This window comes from Microcaecilia unicolor, chromosome 11 (assembly GCF_901765095.1).
Source record: "Microcaecilia unicolor chromosome 11, aMicUni1.1, whole genome shotgun sequence".
NCBI lineage: Eukaryota > Metazoa > Chordata > Amphibia > Gymnophiona > Siphonopidae > Microcaecilia > Microcaecilia unicolor.
Window position 1 is genome coordinate 59,432,645 of NC_044041.1, and position 22,751 is coordinate 59,455,395.

A 22,751-nucleotide genomic window follows, 5' to 3' on the forward strand; every position below is an offset into this window, starting at 1 on the left:
TCAGCCAGCCTAGGAACGCCACTGCGGTATGCTGTACATTTCACTTAAATGGTTAGAAGAGACACTCTAATTTAGCATTTTAAAATACAGGTTCAGTCTGTCATCTAGAGGCACAATTACTTGTGTTAAAGGGGGACTATTGCGGTTGAAACTTATGGCCCTGTTTACTAAGGTGCGCTAGGGTTTTTAGGGTATGGTAAAACTTAGCGCGCACTAGCTGTGTAGATGCCCATAGGAATATTATGTGCATCTACACAGTTAGCACATGCTAATACTTAGCGTGTGCTAAAAACACTAGCACGCCTCTTGTGCAGCTTAGTAAACAAGGGCCCTTTATGTGATGGCGGATTACAGTCCTTCAATTTATCGTAAACGAAACTCACTCGTAACTGACCTGTGGCTGTGTCAGGTTTTTGCAAAAGACTAACAAAAGTACCTTCTGGTTCACTTTCCCTGTCAATGTGAACAGGCATCGACTTACTAACTCAGGGGGGTCTTTTATTAAAGCTTAACTCGAGTTCTCTGCAGCAGTGCCTATAGGAATAAAATGGGCCCTGAGAACTCGAGCTAAGCTTTAGTAAAAGACCCCCTTATTTAACGCATTCTCCACAGAATTAATTTGTATATATTTTCATAACATAAAAATAGCCTGGCTCCTGCACACAAGAATGTTGTGCAGAATTGAAATGCTTTGACTTTTGCCCTCATTTTAATTTTCCCAGAAATGATAAATTTTGGATCAAAAAACTGCAGAAACAAAACTGTGCAAAAAGCACCATTGAAGCTATCATAGTGTTTCACTATGACCCAAGTATCCCAGATAACAGTCAGCAAGAGTGAAGGGTCAATCCAAGCAAAGCAAACAGTACAAAGTGGAGTATGAAAGCTTCCAGCCTTGTGGGGGGTTATACAGATGAGAAGGTGTAGCGAACCCAGGACACTTGCTAAGCAGTGGAGATGGGCAGCCTGCTGTCAGACCTGGTGAGTAACTTACAGGAGAGAGAAAGAGACAGTGAGGAATCAGAGGGATGTGGAAACTACCTATCAGGAGCTGTGGGTACCCAAGAAAATACTTCTGTTTTTTAAGGGATAGCAACCAAAGATTTTTTGCAGCACCTATACCCACATTAAAACATAGCTGTCAAGTGTGCACTGTCCAAATTGTCAAAGAAATCCTCGTAGAGTATTTCCTTTCGAAAGGTTACTCACAAGAGATTTCATTATCAAACTCCCCGTGTTTAAACACACTAAGGCACAGGTCCAAAGCTGCTGTTTTGAAATGAACAAGATACGTTTTCAAGTTTATATACTATTTTGTATTAAAGATACATAAAGTTTAAAAGTTTTACAAGAGAAGCCGATGACGATGCAGGCAAGTCACAGGGTTTATCCCTGTGTGAAATGAGTTGCTGCTAAGGCTCCTACATAACTGGAGTTACCCACAGTGTACAAGTCAACTGGAGAACTTAAGTGCTTAGGGTTGTGGATTGAGCACGTTATATTTTCCCCACAGTATATAAGACTGTTGGACTTTTGAATAGTGATTTAAACACACTAAGGTGCTTATTTCAGAAGCCCTATGCACATTTTCAACATGCATAAACCAACATTTAGATGTGTATGTTGAATACATATCTAAATCCCAATTTTATAAAGCCGGGATATACACATCTAAAATTCAAAGCTGTGCATATGGCAGAGATGCATGCTCTGGGCATGTTTTGGATAGGACTAGGGTGGGCCATAAAAACAGACATATCCCCCTATCAGAAGGGAGATGCACATTTAAGTCCAAACACTTCAACATTTTAGAAAAGTGCATCTTTTCAGTCCCCTTAATCCCCTTGTGTTCCCCCCCCCTCAAAAATTGATATCAGCCAAGGAAATGTTTCTAAAATGGCCCATGTATGTTTTCAAATGTCAGCACATACATGTTTATGTTGCCATGAGTTTATTGATACAGCTGAAGTTGGTGCATGTTGAATGTATGCTCTGTCTACACGTAACCAGTGCAAAAACTGCTATTTCTAGAGGTTTCTAGATGTATTTTAAGAATAGGCTCTATGTGGGCACATCCTGTTTTAAAATACTAGTGGAAGGATCACGTGATGCAGTGAGAGGAGACAGACGTGTTTTGCCTCCTGCTCGAGGGTCCTAATCCTCATCCATTGACATCGAAATTGAAAAACCCCACCCAACCTGCATTTTGACTCGGGAGAGCAGTGGTGGGTCTTATGGACAAATATCTTACTTCACACAGCAGGATGGCTGCAAAATCAGCAAAAAAAGGGTCAGAACGCTCCAGGACTGCCGAGGACAAGATGGCGGATCAAGGACAGGCCCCGCAGCTTACTTGCACTGAGGCTGCAATCACGGAACTTACCAATGCGGTAGTGCTTGCCTTGGAACCGCGACTGCAACAGCTGTCTGAGCAGTTAGCAGGGATCTCGCAAATCACTGCCGAATTAACCCGGAGAACCGGCGAATTGGAGTGCCGCGTGTCCGATTTGGAGGATGGCGCCCAGGGGAATGATGTGGAGCTGACGCGCTTGCGGGTGCTGGTGGTGGAGCAACAAACTAAGTTAGAGGATCTAGAAAACAGGTCCCGCCGGGATAATCTCCGAGTATTGGGTATACCTGAGACAGTGCCCGAAAGATCTCTGCGTCGGGTTTTGGAACGCTGGATGAGCCCGATGGTTGCGCGGGACGAGGAGCTGGACCCGGTGAAACTTGAGCATGCGCATCGCTTGGAAGCTGCTCGCGCCGGCGAAGGACGTCCTAGAGTAGTGATCGTTAAGTTCCTCAACTCGGCCCAGAAAGATGCGTTCCTCCAAACTACTGACAGCACAAGGAAGAGGTCAGCTATGAGGGAGTGCAAGTGCGGGTGTACCAAGATTATTCTGCAGCGCTGGCGGCAAAGCGCCGCCAGTACTCTGAAGTTTGTTCTCGCTTGATTGAGAGGAAATATACATTTCAAGTCCGCTATCCCGCAGTGTTAAAGGTGCGGCATAATGGTCAGTGGCGCACACACGACACTCCAGGGAGTGCGATGGCCTGGCTAAATGGAGTCCCTGTGCAGCACGCGGCAGATGATCAAGCTGGGTGAGGCCATGTCAGTGGCGGGAGATCGACGGAGGAACACATTGCCCCTGAAGAGTTGGTGGTAAAGGGGTTGGATGTTTGGCTGGATAAGACTGAAACCATGCCTGTTAAGGTGTTCCTTTTTTCTTTTTGTTGTACCATGGTTTTCAATACTTGATTGTTTGGGGTGCGGTAGCGGGCGGGGGTGGGGGGTAACGGAAGGTATGCAAGGGCAAGTGTGCCATTATTGAGAAAGCTCAAGCCTTTTGGGTCTTTGCCCCCCCCCCCCCCACCCTCGCTCATCCTCAGTTGATTTTAAACTTATGGGGAAGAAGAACATGTTTTTCCCTATTAATCATCCACCCCTTTGCAGTTTAAGGTTTCTGAAAATGTTTAAAGAAGAGGAATCTGGGAGTTTTAAACATGTAACTGATAATGTTCTGTTGGGCAACATGGTTCCAGAATTGTGGTGGGTGGTTTGTGGAGGGGTGTCAATCAGTGGTTATGTAGATCCCTAGCATGGATGATGGGAGGGCGAGCGGCGGGACAGTGTCTAGGACTTGTTAAGGTGTGAGTATGGTTATAGGAGTGGGGAGTGTTAGGTACCGGGGAGTATTGGTGAGGAGTGTGAGTGTGGGTGAATAACTGATAGGGCTTAGGCATTTTTAGGAATGCGTACGGGGTAGAATCTATTATAAGTGAGGATGGGATTTCTCTAGGTGTTATTGCGTGATTACAGACAGGCTTCTCTATGGTGACATGGAGAAGAATAGAACTGGGAGCTGGTGGGTGAAGAGTTATGCTAGCCCTTGCTCTCAGTAAAATACAGGCCAATGGCTCATAATAAGAGCTAGGCTTCTTAAAATCAGAATCATCTCTGATACAAAAGAGAGCTAGCTTGTAAAAATCAGAGATCACCTTTGACACAGTTACATTTCACTGTGGCAAGTGCTGAACTGGCAAGGGTGGGGGCAATCTACTCTATAAACAATCCTGAGATTGGCACCTGCAAGACGTCATAAGCAAGAGTTGCTATGGTTACGTAGAGATAGTGCTGGGTCAGCTGCACCCCAGATGGGACCATCCAAAGGGGGGGCTACAGGAAGGTTTGGGAATATGTGAAGTCATTCTGATCAACTGATAAGGACTAGGAGCCCTGTTGAGATAGCTGGGGTCCATTGAAATGAATAGGGCCAAAATTGTATATAAGCAGCAGTTTGAGGAGTATTAGTTCAGACGAGACGAGACGAGACGAGAAGAAGAAGGAGATGAGTGGAGAAGACGAACAGAGAAGGGAGACTCCAGAAGGCTAGAGAGAGAGGACGTGCCATGATATGCGATTCCATTATGTGAATGCTTAACCTACCTGTATTACCATTGGTAAGATTGTAATAAACTATCTTATTATATCTACTACATACTGGGTTCCTTTCTAATTACAAGAGTCCATACTGCCTGATGGTGTAGGCCTGTCATGAGCAGATTCAAGGTTGGGAAAGCTAGATATTTGGAGGGCATATGTAACTTTGCCCAGAGAGATGAGACGGGCCACTGCTTCCGCTGCTTGATTAGCAAAGGCAGATTCAGAGAAAATAAACATGGGGAAGGGGAGGGAGGGTGGGGAGTTGGGAGGGGGGGAGGGGGGTTAGGTATAGGGAATTCCATGGTGTCCAATGGGGAACAGACTGCTGATGTGTGTGCTGCTGGGGTGGGAGTGGTCCCCTGGGAGTGTCCTGGGGTTGTGGACTTTTGGGCGAGGGCTGGGCGCCTGGGAGTCTTTGACCCTATAAGGGTAGGGGCCTTGATTAAAGTGATGAGTAGGGACCCTGGCTAAGTTACCGGTGCCATGATTAATTTCTTGGAATGTGTGTGGTATCACCTCCCCTATTAAACGTACAAAAATACTAGCTACTCTCCAGCGTCACAATGTTTCCCTGGCTTGTTTACAAGAGACCAAACTCTCTGATGTAGAACATTCAAAGTTAAAACAGCGTTGGGTGGGGGACTACTTTTTTGCGTCAGCCAAGGGCAAAAAGGGGGGGGGGGGTGGCTGTGTTGATACATAAGAGCTTGCAATGCCACGCTCAAGTGGTGGAAAGTGATAGGAATGGACGTTACATTCTGTTGCGGATGAACGTTATGGGGCAAGATTTTTATCTCTTAAATATTTATGGCTCTAATGTGTACGATCACTCGTTCTTTCAGCACCTAGTGCGCCTAGGAATACAGCACGCAGAGGTGCCTTGGGTTGTGGTGGGAGACTTCAATCAGGTGCTGGATGCGCAACAGGATCATTCAGGCCCAAATGTGGGGATGGTAATGGGAGGAGGGAAGGGCCTACCTTATTTGTGTCAAGCCTTAAACTTGGTGGACCTGTGGCGGTTGTGCAACCCCAACGCACATGATTACACACATTTGTCACGGGCACACGGCACGTGGTCCAGACTGGATTATATCTTGGTGTCTGCCCCTCTTTTTCCGCAGGTAGTGCAGTCGGAGATTGGCCCGATGGCGATTTCGGACCACACACTTATTTGGGTAGACATGGACCTTGGGGAGGCGCGGTTGCGACGGCGGTTGTGGCGATTCCCCTCCTACTTGGTAGAGGATGATAATTTTAAGGATTATCTCCAGAAAAAATGGTCTTTGTTTGCTGATGCGAATGCCTGCCATACTTCAGATGCGAGGTTATACTGGGAAACGGCTAAGGCTGTGTTACGTGGGGACATTATAGCCTACATGTGCGCGTGTTTCAGGCGTCTCTCACAGGGATTGGTCCAGTTAGAGAGGGTATATCAAGAGGCCAAACGGGTGCATATGGCAACCCCTTCGGCGCAGACTCGAGAACAGATGCTATCGGCCTTGGTGGCTTTAAACGCCCTAATCCATGAACGTACTAAAAAACACCTGTTTTACCGTTCTTTTAGATTTCATCGGTTTGGGAATAAATCGGGTAGGCTGTTAGCGCGGCTTGTCAAAACCTGGGGGGGGTAATCGTTTTATATCGTCTCTAATGGGCCCTAATGGACAGAGGGAAACTCAGACATCAAAGATAGCACAGCTGTTTTATGACTATTACGCGGCTTTGTATGTGTTGCCGGACCCTCAGGAGGGGCCCTCCATGAGTGACTATTTAGAGAATTCGGGAATCCCCCGTCTTTCAGCCTCGGTTGTTGCTCAATTGAATGCGCCTTTAAGGGGAAATGAGATTCAGCGAGTGGTTAAGATGCTAAGGAGGGGTGCCTGGGCCAGATGGATACTCGGCTGAGTTCTACCAGTGTATGTTTCCACAAGTTGCGGTCCCGCTGCTCGATTTTTTTGAAGCATCGCTGCAACAAGGTTCATTCCCGGGGCATTCGAACGACGCTCTGATCACTTTGATTCCTAAGCCGGGTAAGTCGGCGGACTTACCGGGCTCTTATAGGCTGATCTCCCTGATAAACGTTGACCTGAAGATCTTGGCCAGAGTCTTAGCAGATAGGCTAGCGCTACATATGCCATCACTGATTGGGGAAGGACAGGTGGGTTTTGTCAGGGGGCGGCATTCTTCAGTGAATGTGAGGAAGGTGTGTCTGGCTATTGCTCGGAGCCACGTTGTTAATGAGCCTTTGCTTCTGGTCAGTCTAGACGCCGAAAAGGCTTTTGACAAAGTGCGTTGGAACTATTTGTTTGCGGTGCTTGACCATATTGGGATTACTGGATGGTTTCGAAAGGCAGTGGAGGTGCTTTATGAAAAGTCACGAGGGTCTTTAGTGGTAAATGGAACACGCATAGCCCCCTTTGATGTGTCCTGTGGTACTCGACAGGGATGCCCCCTATCCCCTTTATTGTTTCTTTTATACCTAGAGCCTTTATTGCGATATATCCAGAGCAACGTGGATGTTGTAGGGGTGAATTTTTCAACATTCTCACTGAAAACATTAGCGTTTGCAGATGATATTTTGGTGACCTTGACACAGCCCAGGCAGTCGATTTCTGCCCTTCTTGGTGAAATTGAAGAGTTTAGTTACTTCTCTGGCTTTACCCTTAACCTACAAAAATCAGTAGCATTCCCGGTACAGGACCATATACAGGCCCGGTGGGAGGGAGAATTTCCATTGTCTTGGGCGTCGGGCCCATTAAAATACTTGGGGGTGTGGATACCAAGAGATCTGGCCCAGCTCTATGAGCTGAATGTCGAGCCTCTGCGTATCAGCACGAGGGCCTCTCTTGGGGTGTGGCAATCGCTGCCTTTGTCAGGCCTGGGTAGAGTGGCACTGTATAATATGGTATTGGTGCCCGAGTGGATCTATATCTTACAAATGGTGCCTATACTGCTCAGCCGGAAGGATGAAAGACTAGTGACTCGATTGGTGGTGCGTTGTATCTGGCAGGGGAAGCGGTCACAGATGGCGGCATCGCAGCTTTATCGACCTAGGGGCCAGGGGGGTTGGGGCTTATTAAATGTTAAGTTGTTGTCTGTTGCCGGGAACATGAGGCACATATCTGACTGGCTCAGAGGTACGAATCATTTTACCCTTTCAGGGGAGGAACAACACCTGTTGCAGCCGATACATTTTAGTGTGTGGTTACATGCACGGCCGTGTGAGTATAGGGTACCGGAGCCTTATGCAGCTTTGTTATTACATTGCGACGGGCCTGGAGATGGGTGTGTCGCCTTTTTGGGCTCTCGTCGAGGTTCTCGCCCTTGTTGCCGTTGCAGGGTAATCCTGATTTCCCACTGGGCTCGAGCTCAGCTCAATTTGCGGCCTGGAGAGCCAGAGGGGCTCATTATTTGCATCAGTTGTTTTCAGAGGATGGTGAAAGGAAGATGTTGGGAGCCTGGCAGTTGGAATTTGGAAGGGGGGTGGGAGACTTTTTCGCTTGGTATCAGCTATACCATTATGTCCGGTCGATCCCCCCTGAATCCCTGAGACTAGAGGTGTGGGAGAGGTTTTTGGAGGTTTTTGCCCTGGATGCACAATCGGCAGTCCCCCCTAAAGTATTATCATTCGCATTTGAGAGAGCAGCTGGGTGAGGTAGATTATGAAAAATTGGCAACCCATTGGAATAATGAGTTAACCCTGAAACTTCGGGGGGAACAACTAAAGACTTATGTGTTGAATATTCCCAGGGTGACAGAGAGTGTGACGCTGAGAGAAACTCTTTACAAATTTGTAATGCGCATGTATTTTTCTCCGCATAGGGCGATGAGGGCGGCAATGCGGACAGATGACACTTGTGCGAAGTGTGCTCGCTCCCCGGTGGGCCTTGGGCATATGTTTTGGCAGTGCCCGTGTGTCCTGGATTTTTGGAGGCGGGTGGCTAGACATGTGTCGGCTATTTGGGGAGTGAATTGGATGCCCCATGCCTCTCAGTTATTTGATCTTTTTAAGCTGCTGATGCCTGGAGTAGTGGGGCTTAAACCCTTCTTGAAGAGAGCGACCCTTATGGGCAAGAAAGTTATACTTCATCAATGGATAGTAGCGGAGCCCCCAACTCTCCAGCAGTGGAGGTCTAGGATGATTTCTTTGTGTGCACTGGAGCATAGGGGGGTGGGGGACCTAGCCTCACCTAAAGGTGATGCCTTTTGTAGACGGTGGGCACCTTTCTGGGATTCTTTGACCCCAGTGGCGCGCAGCAGGATTTTGAATTGCTGATTGGTACACCATGGTGATTCCCCGGGGGGAGGGGGGGAGAGATAGGGGGGTTGGGGTGAGTGCATAGGGAGGGATTAGATGGGAGAGGGTTAGGTTTGTGTTTTAGAAATCGGAGGTGCTGGTAGGGTTTGCACTTGTGTTTAGAGGGTACAGATCATCCTGTAACTGAGAACTGTTTACTGTTGTACGGTTATGATGTATTGTTATGTATTGGATGAATTTGCTCTGCCAATGACAACAATGATTGAATCCAAATTGATGCAACCACAAAATTGAAGATGACGAAGATGACCCCTGTTAGAGGCAGCAGTATCGGGCAAGGGGCCATAAGAGTCAAGGCCCTTTGTGGTAGGTTATATGGACTGGTTTATTCTTTAGCTGCTGCAACATTGTGCACGACCCTACCAAATTAGTTTTGGGTGAGTGTTGGATGCGGGAAGGGATGGGGTGGGAGGTGGAGGGGATAAAATGTAAAACTGTAAGGTGATATTGGTAGTATTGTTGACATGTTGTGTTGGCCTGTTGTTTTTTACTTGAGCAGTTGTACAAGTAATATTATCACCAATAAAAACGATTTAAATATAAAATACTAGTGAAACTTGAGATGTCCTGACCTGGATGTCTCAATTCTGCTTTGTACATCATCTCTAAAATGCCACTTTAAATATATTAAGAAAATGGAAAGGTTCAAAAGAAAGCAAGCGTTCATATATCAAGTTGAAAAATATGTCAGCACATCAGCTCCTAAAGCTTCAGGACCTTCATAATCTCAAGCACAAGAGTGAATTGCGGAACTCGAGACAGAAGTTGTAGACAGCAGGTTCAGCATAGACATGCAAAAGACAGTAGCATTCAACTCTTCAGGGAGCTTGCTGGCATAAGTACATAAGTAATGCCATACTGGGAAAAGACCAAAGGCCCATCAAGCCCAGCATCCTGTCCCCGACAGCAGCCAATCCAGGTCAAGGGCACCTGTCCTGGTAGCTTCCCAAATGTACAAACATTCTATACATGTTATTCCCGAAACTGTGGATTTTTCCCAAGTCCATTTAAGAACAAAACAAATAGATTCATGAGGACATAGGTCATTCACTCTATTTAAATAATGGAGAAGAAAGTTAATCTTTGATAGTATTTGAAACACTGCAAATTTTTTTTTCATAAAGATGAGGACAAGTTTGACTCTGGTAAATGGAAGCCTGAAAACTGCTCCTCCGCCCCTCCCCCCAACTTGTGCGCTGTAGCTTGAGGAGTTCCTTGGTCTTCTCTCCCTCTTCCTTTTCAGGGCTCTCTCTCCCCTTTGGGCTTTCCTTCCTTCTGTTTCAGGGCTCCCTCTCTGCTGTACAGAAACTATTTGTGACCCACTATGCGAAAGGTACCAACAGTGGGGTTACAAATAACAGAGACAACGGCTATAAAAGTTTGGGGGGGAAATTTGGGCAACTTTCATTTTTTGAAAGTTTTGTGTACTATAGGGTCAGTAGAATGGGACTATGGAATATTGTTCACAACTTTGATGTTTTTTATGTTCTACAGCCTATAAACTGCAAGGGTTTGTGAATATTGTGGGTAATTATTTTTTTTACTGGTAAACATTTCTCATTTTGTAAAGACATAATTAGTCCATACTTGAAGCTGAAATTTTACAGGGTTATGCAGTTGATATCCCTCTATCTTGAGGTATAAATAAATCACATACCCCACTTTTGGGACCTTTTTGCTCAGCGGGTCACATTTATACCTAGCTTGTAAGCTCTTTGAGCAGGGACTGTCTTTTGTGTATGGTGTACAGTGCTGCGTATGCCTTGTAGCGCTATAGAAATGATAAGTAGTAGTAGTAGTAGCATGCACTGCTGTCAATTATTTTCAGTGGGGGAAGGTGCAGCCACACCTGCTCCTCCCCCACAGTCGTTTCTGCTCATCTTGGCTAAGCTGAAAACCCCAATGCCTTCTGGGGCATGTAGTTTTCCAGCTATGAAGAATTTATACTTACACCTCCCAGATTCTCCTGCCGATGCTGAGATCTTTATATTTCAACAGTTTTTATTGATGACAAAATCCAAAAATACAACTTCACTAAAGCACATACAGAACAGCTGTAACAGAAAACATCACCGGTATACATCCATAGTAATGGTCATCAAATTTAGGTATTATACCCCCCCCCTTCCAACTGTTTATTGCAACCTTTCCCCCCCCCCTTTTTTTCCTTTTCATGGATGACCTGATCCAAGAAATCACATATTGCAGGTTTCAAATATACATGACTTTAAGCATGAATTCGTATCCAAGTAAACATCTTATTACTTATATTCATCAAACTTTTCCCTCCCCTTCTCCTCCCCCCCACCCTCCCCCTTTTCCCATTGAAACAGTGCGTTTTGAACAATTCAGTCAACCAAAACATATCAACAATCATAACTATACGAGAACACGTGCACTCAACTCAGTCCTATCTTCAAACTCCCAGCTCCCATCCCACCTTACCAGTCACCCAAAAGCTGAACAATTAATGAGCATATTGTGGGCTCTAGGGAACAATTAAACAAGATGGATATGTACTTAAAACTCCAAATACAAGTCCAAGACACACAGACAAAAAAAAAAAAAATTATAATTATAAATTTGGGGGTATTTATACACAAATATGTCCATCATGAGGGGGGGAGAAGAGGAAGACAGCGATCCTAAAACAAGGGGGGACCCCATCCCCCCATCCTATATAAACCACTGATCTCCCTGGAGTATCCTCTCTTTAATCCTGCAGTCCTCAACCCGTATTTAGCAGCAGACTTCTCGCTCTGTGTGGCAAAGAGTCCACGTACACTCCCCATACTTCATGGAATTGCTTCAGCCTCTTGGGCGTGCGTTTAGCATATCTATGTTCAAAAGCCATTAGGGCATGAAATTTATTTCTCCACACCCAAAAAGACGGTGCCTCATCTCCCACCCACACTCCTAAGATCACTTTCTTCCCCAAAACCCCTGCTTTCCTTAACAGTAGCGTGTATGTTCTGTTCTCTAGATGATAGTCTTCATAGTAATCTAACAGTATGGCCCTTGGTGAAAGCACAACCACACACCCGGTTAACTTTGCTAAATATCCAAATATCTCCTTCCAAAAAATCTTAGTTTGAGAGCAGTCCCATAAGGAGTGAAGAAAAGAATTAGTCCCCTGTTTACATTTTTGGCATATGGGTGAATCTACTGCCCCTATTTTGAATAATCTCTCCTGTGTGAAGTATGCCCTATGAATAATACGAAATTGACATTCCCTCAAGGTTGCATTAATCGAAATCTCTGGAATTCTCTTTATTAGCTTCAAAGGGCTCAGTCTCCCTGTTACTTCTGGAGTCCATCTGGCGACAAGGTCCCCAAATGTCCTCTCCTTAGACTCCCTCTGTATTGTCTTATGTAACCCTGATATCGAAAGTTCCCCTTCTTGAAATGTGTCAAAGAACCCCCGTATTTTTATTCCCAAGGACGGGACCAAGGCCCCTCTCTCCAAAGTCCTTATATAATGTCTTAATTGCAGATATGCCATCAAATCTTTACGCTCAACTTTCCCAGCTTCCAGCAGAGCACCCCATGTATATAATTTACCTTCCTCATCTATCACATGTTGTACTAGGGTAAGTCCTCTGACTGCCCATCTAGCAAAGCTGACATTGTCATTTCCCGGCATGAAATGAACATTTCCCCTTATTGGGAGTTGATCTGATATATCTCCTCTTCCCCCCAGCAACATTGTCAAAAATTTCCACGTCTCTCTCATTGCTCTGAGTAGTCTACTCTGTCTTAGCCTATTTGGCAGGGATGCTTGCGGGCAGTGTAATAATGAGTTGAAGTGCCATGGGGAATAGTATGCAGCCTCAAATTCCCTAGGCGTGTACTTTTCCTCTCCCAAGATCCAATCCCCTAGATGTCGGAATAGGCACGATGCTGAGATCTTTAACATCACCCTGGATTGTGTACAGGATCAAGATGGCGTCCGTGTGAGGGAGTGTTGCGTGTAGGCTCCCGAACACCAGGCTCTGCTCCAGTAGTGTTTATTTTCTTTCACCTGAGATCATGGTGAAAAGAAAAGGAAAAGTCGGGGCAAAAGCCGCTGTGAGCCCTGGCGGTACTCCAAAGCTCCGGCAGCCAACCCTGGAATCGTTTGGCCTCCATGCACGAGGAGCCCAGGCCCTAGCCCAGGACAGCAGGGGGATCTTAGCGCAGAGGCGGCGTCTTTAAGCCCACCTCACCAGGCTGCCCTGCCAAGACTGAGCGGGGAGGCAGGAACGATGGGAGAACCTCAGGTGGAGTCCTTGGAGGTTAGCAGCGGCCCTATCAGATTCTCGACTCCGGGAGGATTGTCAGCAGGAGATAGGGCGGGAGGTATTGATTCCTCGCCCTCCCCCACCCAGGAGGCCCCGCTCATTGAACTCGGCGTGAGGAGTAGACCGGCAGCTGTTACCCTTGAGGCCCTCTGGGAAGTGATCCAGACTATTAATTCGTCCCTACTTCAATTAACCAATTCCTTTAATTCTGAAGTAAAGGATTTAAAATTATTTCAACAAATTATGGAATCGAAGGCCAAGGAGCAGGAAGGAAAATGTGAATCAAATTTGCATGAAAGTTACAGACTGTTGTTGGTAATATAGTAACTGAGAAAGAACTGACACAAAGGAAAATTGAATTTTTGATAACCAACTCAGGCGTAACAACCTGAGATTTCTAAATTTCCCTAAGACTCCTTTGATATCATCTATGGAAATGTTGAAAAAATATTTCTTTGAAGTGCTTGCTATTCCCAAATAAGCCACGCCTCCAATTATAAAAGCTTACTATATTACAGAAGCTAACACAGCTCGAGTGGAAGCTCCGGAATTGAATTTATCACATCTTCAGAAATGATTACGGAGCGCACGACTCTTCTTGCATCTTTTGCATTCGAGACTGATAGAAATCATGTTTTCAGACTATACTTCAGACATATTTCAGCCCAATTTCTTGGATCAAAAATACAAATTTTTCCTGATCTTAGTAAAACTACTCAGAGAAGGAGAAGAGAATTTCTAGGACTTAGGTCCCGGGTTCTCTCTCTAGATGGTACTTTCAAACTGAAATTTGCTTGCAGATGTATTATTCAGGGGCGTATCTGCGTGGGGCCACAGGGGCCTGGGCCCCGCAGATTTCGCCCTGGACACCCCTACCATCGACCCTCTCCACCTCCCCCTCCCTCCCGCACGCCCGCCACCAACCCGTCGTCGATCTTTGCTGGCGGGGGACCCCAAGCCCCCGCCAGCCGAAGTCCTCTCTTCCGTGCAGGATGCAAGTTGCAACGCTTCCTGTTCTTCTGAGTCTGACGTCCTGCACGTACAACGTGCAGGACATCAGACTCAGAATTTGGAACTCAGTCTGACATCCTGTGCGTTGTACGTGCAGGACGTCAGACTCAGAAGAACAGGAAGCATTGCAACTTGCAGCCTGCATGGAAGAGAGGACCTCGGCTGGCGGGGGGTTGGGGTCCCCCGCCAGCAAAGGTAAGTGACAGCAGCGGGGGAGGGTTGGCGGAGGCGGGAGGGGGTGGAGATTGTCATTGGTGGCGAGGGGGGGTCTGGCAGTGGCGGGGGGGGTCCAGAAATGGCAGGGGGGGGGGATCGGTGGCGCCGGGGGGGGGGCTAAAATATGCCCCCTCCCTCTGGCTCTGGCCCCCACTACCGCCAGAGTCCAGATACGCCCCTGGTATTATTTCCTTAAATACTGCATAGTATGTATTTTTTGAACCAGAAAAACTGCGGCAGTTTATAATTGCCAAAGAAAGTGGTGGCGAAAGAGTTCTGGACACCCCAGTAGGGAGCTGAAACCGCTGGCAGGGAATGGACTTCACCCTCACAAAATATTTTGTTTAAAGAGTTCACTCTTGAGTTTGTCTGTACGATTCCCTTGTATCTTGATCATATATTGGGGACTAAGTAACAATGTAATTTCTTATTTGTTCCTTGATGTAAAGGACAAAACATTTTCTTTTATATTTTCCTGATTTTCCTACATTTATTTTATGTAAATGTTTATTTTGAAAATGATAAATAAATAATAAAAAAAATAACATCACCCTGGCAGTATAAACATTTTAGTTAGTCCAGATTTTTGGTCAATAGTTCATTTAAGCAGTATTCTCTGAAGAGGAACAAGGAAGGACCCGCTCCCACCCTTCTCTGGGATGGTCTTTAAAGGATAAGAACACTTATCTCCAAGTGTAAAACCTTGGTCAGCTTTTCTGCTCTTTTATTCTGCGTTTAAATGTGCTGTGTGTCATTCAGTTTTGTTTGTCAATTCAATCCTCTTTGTAAATTATGTTTTTGGATTAATGGACTATAAGATTGTTAAAATAAATAACGTTGCTCAGGATCAAGATGGTTCATGGAGGATCATTACATTAAATCAGCAAAGGACAGTATGAGCTGAATGCTTAGCTTAGTTACAGAACTATTTTGCTGATTTTCAATTTTCCAGAGGAAGGCTGAGTTTAATATGCATAAGACTAGCCTAAGGTTGTCATTTCTTGTAGGCTCAGTACCGACTGCTGATACAACTGATCTTTGTGCTGGGCATTGGGGGAACCTTCCACCATGGCTTCCATATTGCAGTGATTAATGCACCCTCCCTGGTAAGCAGAAAATTTCTGGTGCACAGAAAAGCAGTTAAATCATAATGGCGTTCAGAGCTGACTGAACCTATGGACCAGGTGAGGCACTGACTCAGGGTGCCAATGATAAAGGACATAAAATTTCCGGTCTAGCATATCTCCATCTCTCTTCCTTCTCCCCTGTAAGCGGGGAGGGGGGAGGAGGAGAGAGAGAAATGCCAGATTGGGAGTCTGCCCTTTATTGCCAGCTGTGTATATGTGCGGGGGGGGGGGGGGGGACTTGAGAGGGAGCTACTGGATTGAGAAGGGAGGTGCCAATACAAAAGTTGGCTCAGGGCTGTGCGCTGGGGGTGGAACTACTGTCGGCGCCTGCATTGGGCCGACAGTAGCTCCAGATTGGCACATGGTAAGCCCACAGTGAGCTTACCACCACTTAGTAAAAGGGCCCCTATCAGGGGTATTTTCGAAAGAGAAAGGCGCCCATCTTTCGACACAAATCGGGAGATGGGCGTTCTTCTTTCAGGGTCGCCCAAATCAGCATAACTGAAAGCCAATTTTGGGCATCCTTAACTGCAGTCCGTCGCGGGGATGACCAAAGTTCACAGGGGCGTGTCAGCGGCGTAGCGAAGGTGGGACTGGGGCGTGCTTAAGAGATGGGCGTCCTCGGCCGATAATGGAAAAAAGAAGGGCGTCCCCAACAAGCATTTGGTCAATTTTACTTGGTCCATTTTTTTTCACGACCAAGCCTCAAAAAGGTGCCCAAACTGACCAGATGATCACCGGAAGGAATCGGGGATGACCTCCCCTTACTCCCCCAGTGGTCACCAACCCCCTCCCACCCTAAAAAAAAATTTAACATTTTTTTTGCCAGCCTCAAATATCATACCCAGCTCCATGATAGCAGCATGCAGGTCTCTGAAGCATTTTTAGTGGGTGCAGTGCACTTCAGGCAGGCGGACCCAGGCCCATCCCCCCCTACCTTACACTTGTGCTGGTAAATGTGAGCCCTTAAAAACCCACTGTACCCACATGTAGGTGCCCCCTTCACCCCTTAGGGCTATGGTAGTGGTGTACAGTTGTGAGGAGTGGGTTTGGGGGGGGGCTTGGGGGGCTCAGCACCGAAGGTAAGGGAGCTATGCACCTGGGAGCAATTTGTGAAGTCCACTGCAGTGCCCCCTAGGGTGCCCAGTTGGTGTCCTAGCATATGAGGGGGACCAGTGCACTAAGAATGCTGGCTCCTCCCACGACCAAATGCTTTGGATTTGGTCGTTTTTGAAATGGGCATCCTCGGTTTCCATAGCCACCAAAAACCAGGGACGACCATCTCTAAGGTCGACCATCTCTAAGGTTGACCTAAATGTTGAGATTTGGGCGTCCCCGACCGTATTATCGAAACGAAAGATGGACGTCCATCTTGTTTTGATAATAGCGGTTTTCCCGCCCCTTCGCTGGGACGTCCTTAGAGATGGGCGCCCTTAGAGATGTCGTACCCATTTGATTATGCCCCGCCACGTGATTTAGGCACAGCGCTTAGCAAGATGTGAACCCAAATCCAAATTGGTGCCAATTAACACCTAATTATTGACTCTAATTGGCTCTTTAGTTAGTTGCGCCCAATCATATAGAATCCAGTGGATGTGTGTGTGTGTGTGTGTGTATGTGTGTGGGTTTACACTGCTACTGAAAACTGCTGCTGGCCAAATGATTTTCTTAGCATACTGTCTCTCAGCTCAAAACTCACTCCTTCACTATATGGATTTCTGTGGATAACATTCTCATCCTCCCTGTCTCCTCAGCTCACAATCTTGGACTTATCTTTGTTTCTTCTCTATCTCTTTTGCTGCTCAAATCCAACACACTGCTAAAACATGTTGTTTCTATCTCTGTACATCACCAAACTTTGTCTCTTTCTTTCTGAGAACACTACCAAATCCCTTATCCACACTCTCATCACCTCACCCTCAGGACTGGCCTTAAGCAGGAGCAACAGAAGCGACCACACAGGGCCCCATGCTCCGATGGGCCCCACACTTAACCATGTCAGCACCTCTATTTTCCTTTCCTCTGATAAGCAGCAGTAGTAGGGCCAGCTAGTGGGATTTTCAGCTCCATACCAAACAAATAGTGTCTGAAAATCCACAGATAATAGAATTATATGTTCACTGGCCACCATCTGTATTTATTTATATCAAATGTTTTGCTTCTGAAATTCATTGGTTGTTCACTCTCATTTAAACTCATACCAATGAGGAAGTGTAATCCTTCCCAGACAGAAAGTGTAGACCTTTTAGTAACCCCCATCTCTCTAGTTTCTCCCCTACCCTTGGAAATCCATGTGCTGATGCCAATTGAATATCATTTTCACTGTTGTTTTTTGTCTAGTACATAAAAAGTTTCATCAATGATACTTGGCAGAAACGATACAACTCTACCATGGATGAGAAAACCCTCACCGTCTTGTGGTCTTCAGTCGTGTCTTTCTACAGTGTGGGGGGTCTCTTGGGATCTCTGATGACAGAATACCTAACTGGAAAATATGGAAAGTATGGATTTCAAGCTATCAGCACTGCTAATACAGGTGGCTTTGGTGGAGGGTCTCTGTTGATGGATGCAGCAGGAGTGGTGGGCACTGTAGACTACAATCCAGTGGCATAACTAGGTGGGGCCACGGGGGCCTGGGCCCCCCCAAAAAAATTTGCTCTGGGCCCCTGGATGGCTTGCAGGGATCCCCAACCCCTGCCAGCTGAAGGCTTCGTCCAGTGCTGGTCTGCAGTGCCGCCGCTGCATTGCCTGCCCTGTTCTCTCTTCCCCTCATATCGGGCATGCTCCTTTTTACTAAAAGGAGCATGCTGGAAGTGAGGGAAAGAGAGAGCAGGGCAGGCAATGTGGTGGAGCTGGAGACCAGCTCTGGACGAAGTCTTCAGCTGTTGGGAGTTGGGGTCCCCGCCAGCCAAGGTATTTGCGGTGGCGGTGTTTCAGCTGGTGGAGGTTGGGGACCCCCACCAGCCAAGACGTACAGCGTGGCAGTAGACAGCGGAGGGGGGCGGCAAGGTGGCGGAGGGGGCGGCGATAGGGGGGGGCAGCGGCGGAAGGGGGTGGTGGTGGGGTAGCACACCAAAATGTGCCCCCCTACCTTGGGCTCTGGCCTCCTCCCACCTCGAGGTCTGGCTACGCCCCTGCTAAAATCTATGTGTCTTCTGAGTGTCAAGGAAACAAGTAGGCAGGCGACTCACAAGAATAAAAAAAGAAGCAAATCACCAAAAAGCTTTCATAAAAAGTTATATATGAGCCTGTCACGGCTGCATTTCGCCCTCCTAAAGGGCTGCATCAGGGGCTTAATATACCAACCCACTGGTGCAGTCTAAACAATTCCACCTTCTGGACTTCAAGCAGCTTCTCTAAGTCCAGCAGGAGGGTGAAATGCAGCTGTGTTGGGCTCTTTGAGTGTCCTACAGATGCATTCTTGATGTCGTTTTGGATGCATTTGCTTCAAAACCATGTTTCCATTTTGATCACAATTTATAAGTCTATTAGTATTGTAAAAGGACAGTAGAAGAGGGTGGAGCTTCATGCCTGAATTTCCTTGTAAAGATCTCTCAATGTACTTACAGGATGAAATGTCAACTATGGAATAATGTATTGGTACTAGCAGCGGCGCTGCTCATGGGCTTCTGCAGAATGGCTGACTCCTTTGAAATGATTCTGATTGGGCGTCTCCTCTATGGTTTCAGTGCAGGTATCTCCAATCCCGTATATTTGTGAGCGAAAGACTTACACTGCACTTTGCTAAGCGGATCAGTGGCGTAGCCATGGGTGGGCCTGGGTGGGCCTACGCCTACCCACTTTGGGCTCAGGCCCACCCAGTAGCAGCACACCTATGATGTGGCTGGCAGGGATCCCCAAGCCCCACCAGCTGAAAACTCCCAACAACTGTCCCTCCTGCAGACCTTGTAAATAACATCTTTGCCTGCAGCGAGCAGCGACTGATACCTACTACTCACACTGGCCCCACAGCCTTGCCTCTGATGTATTCCTGCCTGTGCAGAAACAGGAAGATGCATCAGAGGGAAGGCTGTGAGGCAGGGGCGTAGCCAGACAGCAGATTTTGGGTGGGCCTGGGCAAGAAGTGGGTGGGCACCAAGTGTTCTCCCCCTCCCCCACTACCACCAAAAAAATATCTCAGTTGGCGGGAGAACGCTTCTTTCCTCCTTGGCAGTCTACAGCAGGCATGCGCTGAAAACTGAGCATGTGCAGATGCCGGTATCATGGAGAGTAGCGTTTTCATTACCATCAGGGGGAAGTCTTCAGCTGGCGGAGCTTGGGATCCCCACCAGCTACCACTAAACATGTGCTACTGTTGGGTGGGCCTGAACCCCAAGTGGGTGGGCCCTGGCCCACCCAGTCCCACTTGTGGCTATGCCACTGCTGTGGGGTCAACATGAGCAGTGTGTATTAGTTGCTGCTTGCTGCCAGTGAAAATCTGCTACTTAAAAGGTATGTGTGGGGAGATGGGATGTTTGAGAGACCATATAGCATGCAGGTGAGAGAGGAGAGACCAAGTCACTTGTGGGACAAGGCAGAGTTCTTCTGCCCACCCATTTTGGACCCAGGCCCACCCAAAATTGGGTGTCTGGCTACGCCCCTGATGCGGAAATGATCACTTGTCTTACTAATCTTCCAGCCTGATGACCTTTCTGAGATTCAGAAGTAATAGGAGCATCTCAGTAATCAGACTCGGTAATGAAAAAAAAGTGTTCTATAAAGGTCGCCAAATTTAGGCAGCAAGATGCAGCACACTAGATGCTACTTCTACAACAGCATCTGGTGCATATATTCCGTTATAGAATACTATGTAAGAATATAAGAACATAAGCATTGGGATAATATTCATCAAGCCCAGTGTCCTGTTTCCAACAGTGGCCAACCCAGGTCACAAGTACCTGGCAAAATCCCAAAAGAAGAAAACAGATTTTAAGATGGTTATCCTAGAAATAAGCAGTGGATTTTTCCAAGTCCATCTTAATAATGGCTTTGGACTTTTCTTTTAGGAACTTATCCAAACCTTTTTAAAATCCAACTAAGCTAGCTGCTTTCACCACCAGGGGCGTAGCCAGACCTCGCGGTGGGAGGGGGCCAGAGCCCAATGTGGGGGAGCACATTTTGGTCTCCCCCTCACTGACTCACTGCCCTGCCATTCCCCTCCCACTGCCGCAGCAAATACCTTGGCTGGCAGGGGTCCCCAACCCCCGCCAGCTGAAGCCTTGTCTAGCGCCAGTCTCTGGCGCCGCCACATTGCCTACTCTGCTCTATCTTCCCCTAAAAGGAGCATGCAGGATGTGAGGGGAAGACAGAGCAGGGCAGGCAACGTGGCGGCGGAGATCGGCACTGGACAAGGCTTCAGCTGGCATGGGTTGGTGATCCCCGCCAGCCAAGGTATTTGCTGCAGCAGTGGGTGGAGAGCGTTAGGGCAGTGAGGCAGTGGGGTGGGGGGGGGGGGGGGAGAGACCAAATTGTGCCCCCCCCCCACATTGGGCTCTGGCCCTCTCCCACCACGAGGTCTGGCCTCGCCCCTGGTCTGAATCATATCATCCTTGTCTCTCCTTTCCTCCAGGGTGTACGTGCTCAGGTCCTCAAGTCTCTCCTCATACTTGTGATGTAAACCCTATACCATTTTTGTCGCTTTTCTCTGAATCACTTCAAGTCTTTTTACATCCTTAGCAAGATACAGCCTCCAAAACTGAACACAATACTCCAAGTGGGGCCTCACCAACGACTTGTACAGGTGCATCAACACCTCCTTTCTTCTGCTGGTTATACCCCTCTCTATGCAGCCTACCATCCTTCTGGCCATGGCCACTGCCTTGTTGCTTTGTTTCGCCTCCTTGAGATCCTCAGACACCATCACCCCAAGGTCCCTGTTCTGAGCTGTGCTTATTGATCTCTCTCCTCCTATCTGGTATATCTCCTATGGATTTCTGCACCCCAAGTGCATCACTTTGCACTTCATTGCAATAAATTTTAACTACCACCACTAGTACAGTTATAAAATAATAATATAAATGTATAATATAATATAAATATGATGTGAATGTGAAAGTGCTCAATTCATACATTTGCAACCACAAATAAATGTAGGTTGAACTGGCGGAACCATCACTACACATTGCATGTTTCTACTAGTTTGTAACAAGACACCACACGAGATGTCAAGTTCTCCGAATCCCCAACCTTATCTTCTTTTAAATGTCCACTATCACGCTTATTTTCGAAAGAGATCGCCAGCGATCTTCCGACATAAATCGAGAGATCGCCGGCAATCTCTCAAAAGTGGCCAAATCGGTATAATCAAAAGCCGCTTTTTTGACACCATCGCTGCTTTCCCGTCGCAGAGCCAGCGAAAGTTCAAGGGGGCGTGTCGGCGGTGAAGCGAAGGCGGGACATGGGCGGGCACAGGCGGGGTTAACAGATGGTTGGCTTTAGGCCATAATGGAAAAAAAAGCGTCTTTAACGAGCATTTCGCTGGCGTGACTTGGTCCTTTCATTTTCACGACCAAGTCACAAAAAGGTGCCCTAACTGACCAGATGACCACCGGAGGGAATCAGGGATCACCACCTTGTACTCCCCCAGTGGTCACCAACCCCCTCCCACCAAAAAAAAAAAAAAAAAAATTTTTTTTTGCCAGCCTCAAATGTGATACCCAGCTCCCTGACAGCAGTATGCAAGTCCCTAGAGCTGTTTTTAATGGGTGCAGTACACTTCAGGCAGACAGACCCAGGTCCATCCCCCCCCCCTACCTGTTACACTTGTGGTGCTAAGTGTTGAGCCCTCCAAACCCCCCCAAAACCCAATGTACCCACATGTAGGTGCCCCCTTCACCCTTAAGGGCTATGGTAATGGTGTAGAGTTGTGGGGAGTGGGTTTGGGGGGGATTTGGGGGGGGGCTCAGCACCCAAGGTAAGGGAGCTATGCACCTGGGAGCTATTTGTGTATTTTAAAAAATTTTTTAGAAGTGCCCCCTAGGGTGCCCGGTTGGTGTCCTGGCATGTCATGGGGACCAGTACACTACAAATGCTGACTCCTCCCACAACCAAATGCCTTGGATGTAGCCGGGGTTGAGATGGCCGCTTTTAGCTTCCATTATCACTGAAAAACAAAAGCGGCCATCTCAAACCCAGCTACATCCAAGGTATTTGGCCGGTTCCAACCGTATTATTGAAACATCTTTTTCGATAATACGGTTCCGGCCAGCTGTTGCGCCGCCGCCACAATAGATCGTTGGTGCCGTTCGATTATGCCCCTCTGTGTCTTCCACATTCGCCGTTCGATTATGCCCCTCTGTGTCTTCCACATTCAGAAGAGTATTCAGGTGAGTATCCGTTCATAAAATCCCAAAAAC

The 22,751-nt window shown here is 47.2% G+C and overlaps 1 protein-coding gene across 3 annotated transcripts in view; it reads left to right on the top strand.

Annotated features, from left to right (window-relative positions):
- Positions 1 to 902: 902 nt before the first annotated feature.
- LOC115480574 (solute carrier family 2, facilitated glucose transporter member 9-like) overlaps positions 903 to 22,751 on the top strand; it is a 60,273-nt gene continuing 38,424 nt past the window's right edge. For all 3 annotated transcript variants that reach the window (XM_030219355.1, XM_030219353.1, XM_030219354.1), the window contains exons 1-4: positions 903 to 981; positions 15,277 to 15,375; positions 17,737 to 17,897; positions 18,966 to 19,090. In XM_030219355.1, the coding sequence (XP_030075215.1) occupies positions 958 to 981; positions 15,277 to 15,375; positions 17,737 to 17,897; positions 18,966 to 19,090 (409 nt within the window). In that variant the 5' untranslated portion in view covers positions 903 to 957. The remainder of the gene's footprint in view (positions 982 to 15,276; positions 15,376 to 17,736; positions 17,898 to 18,965; positions 19,091 to 22,751) is intronic.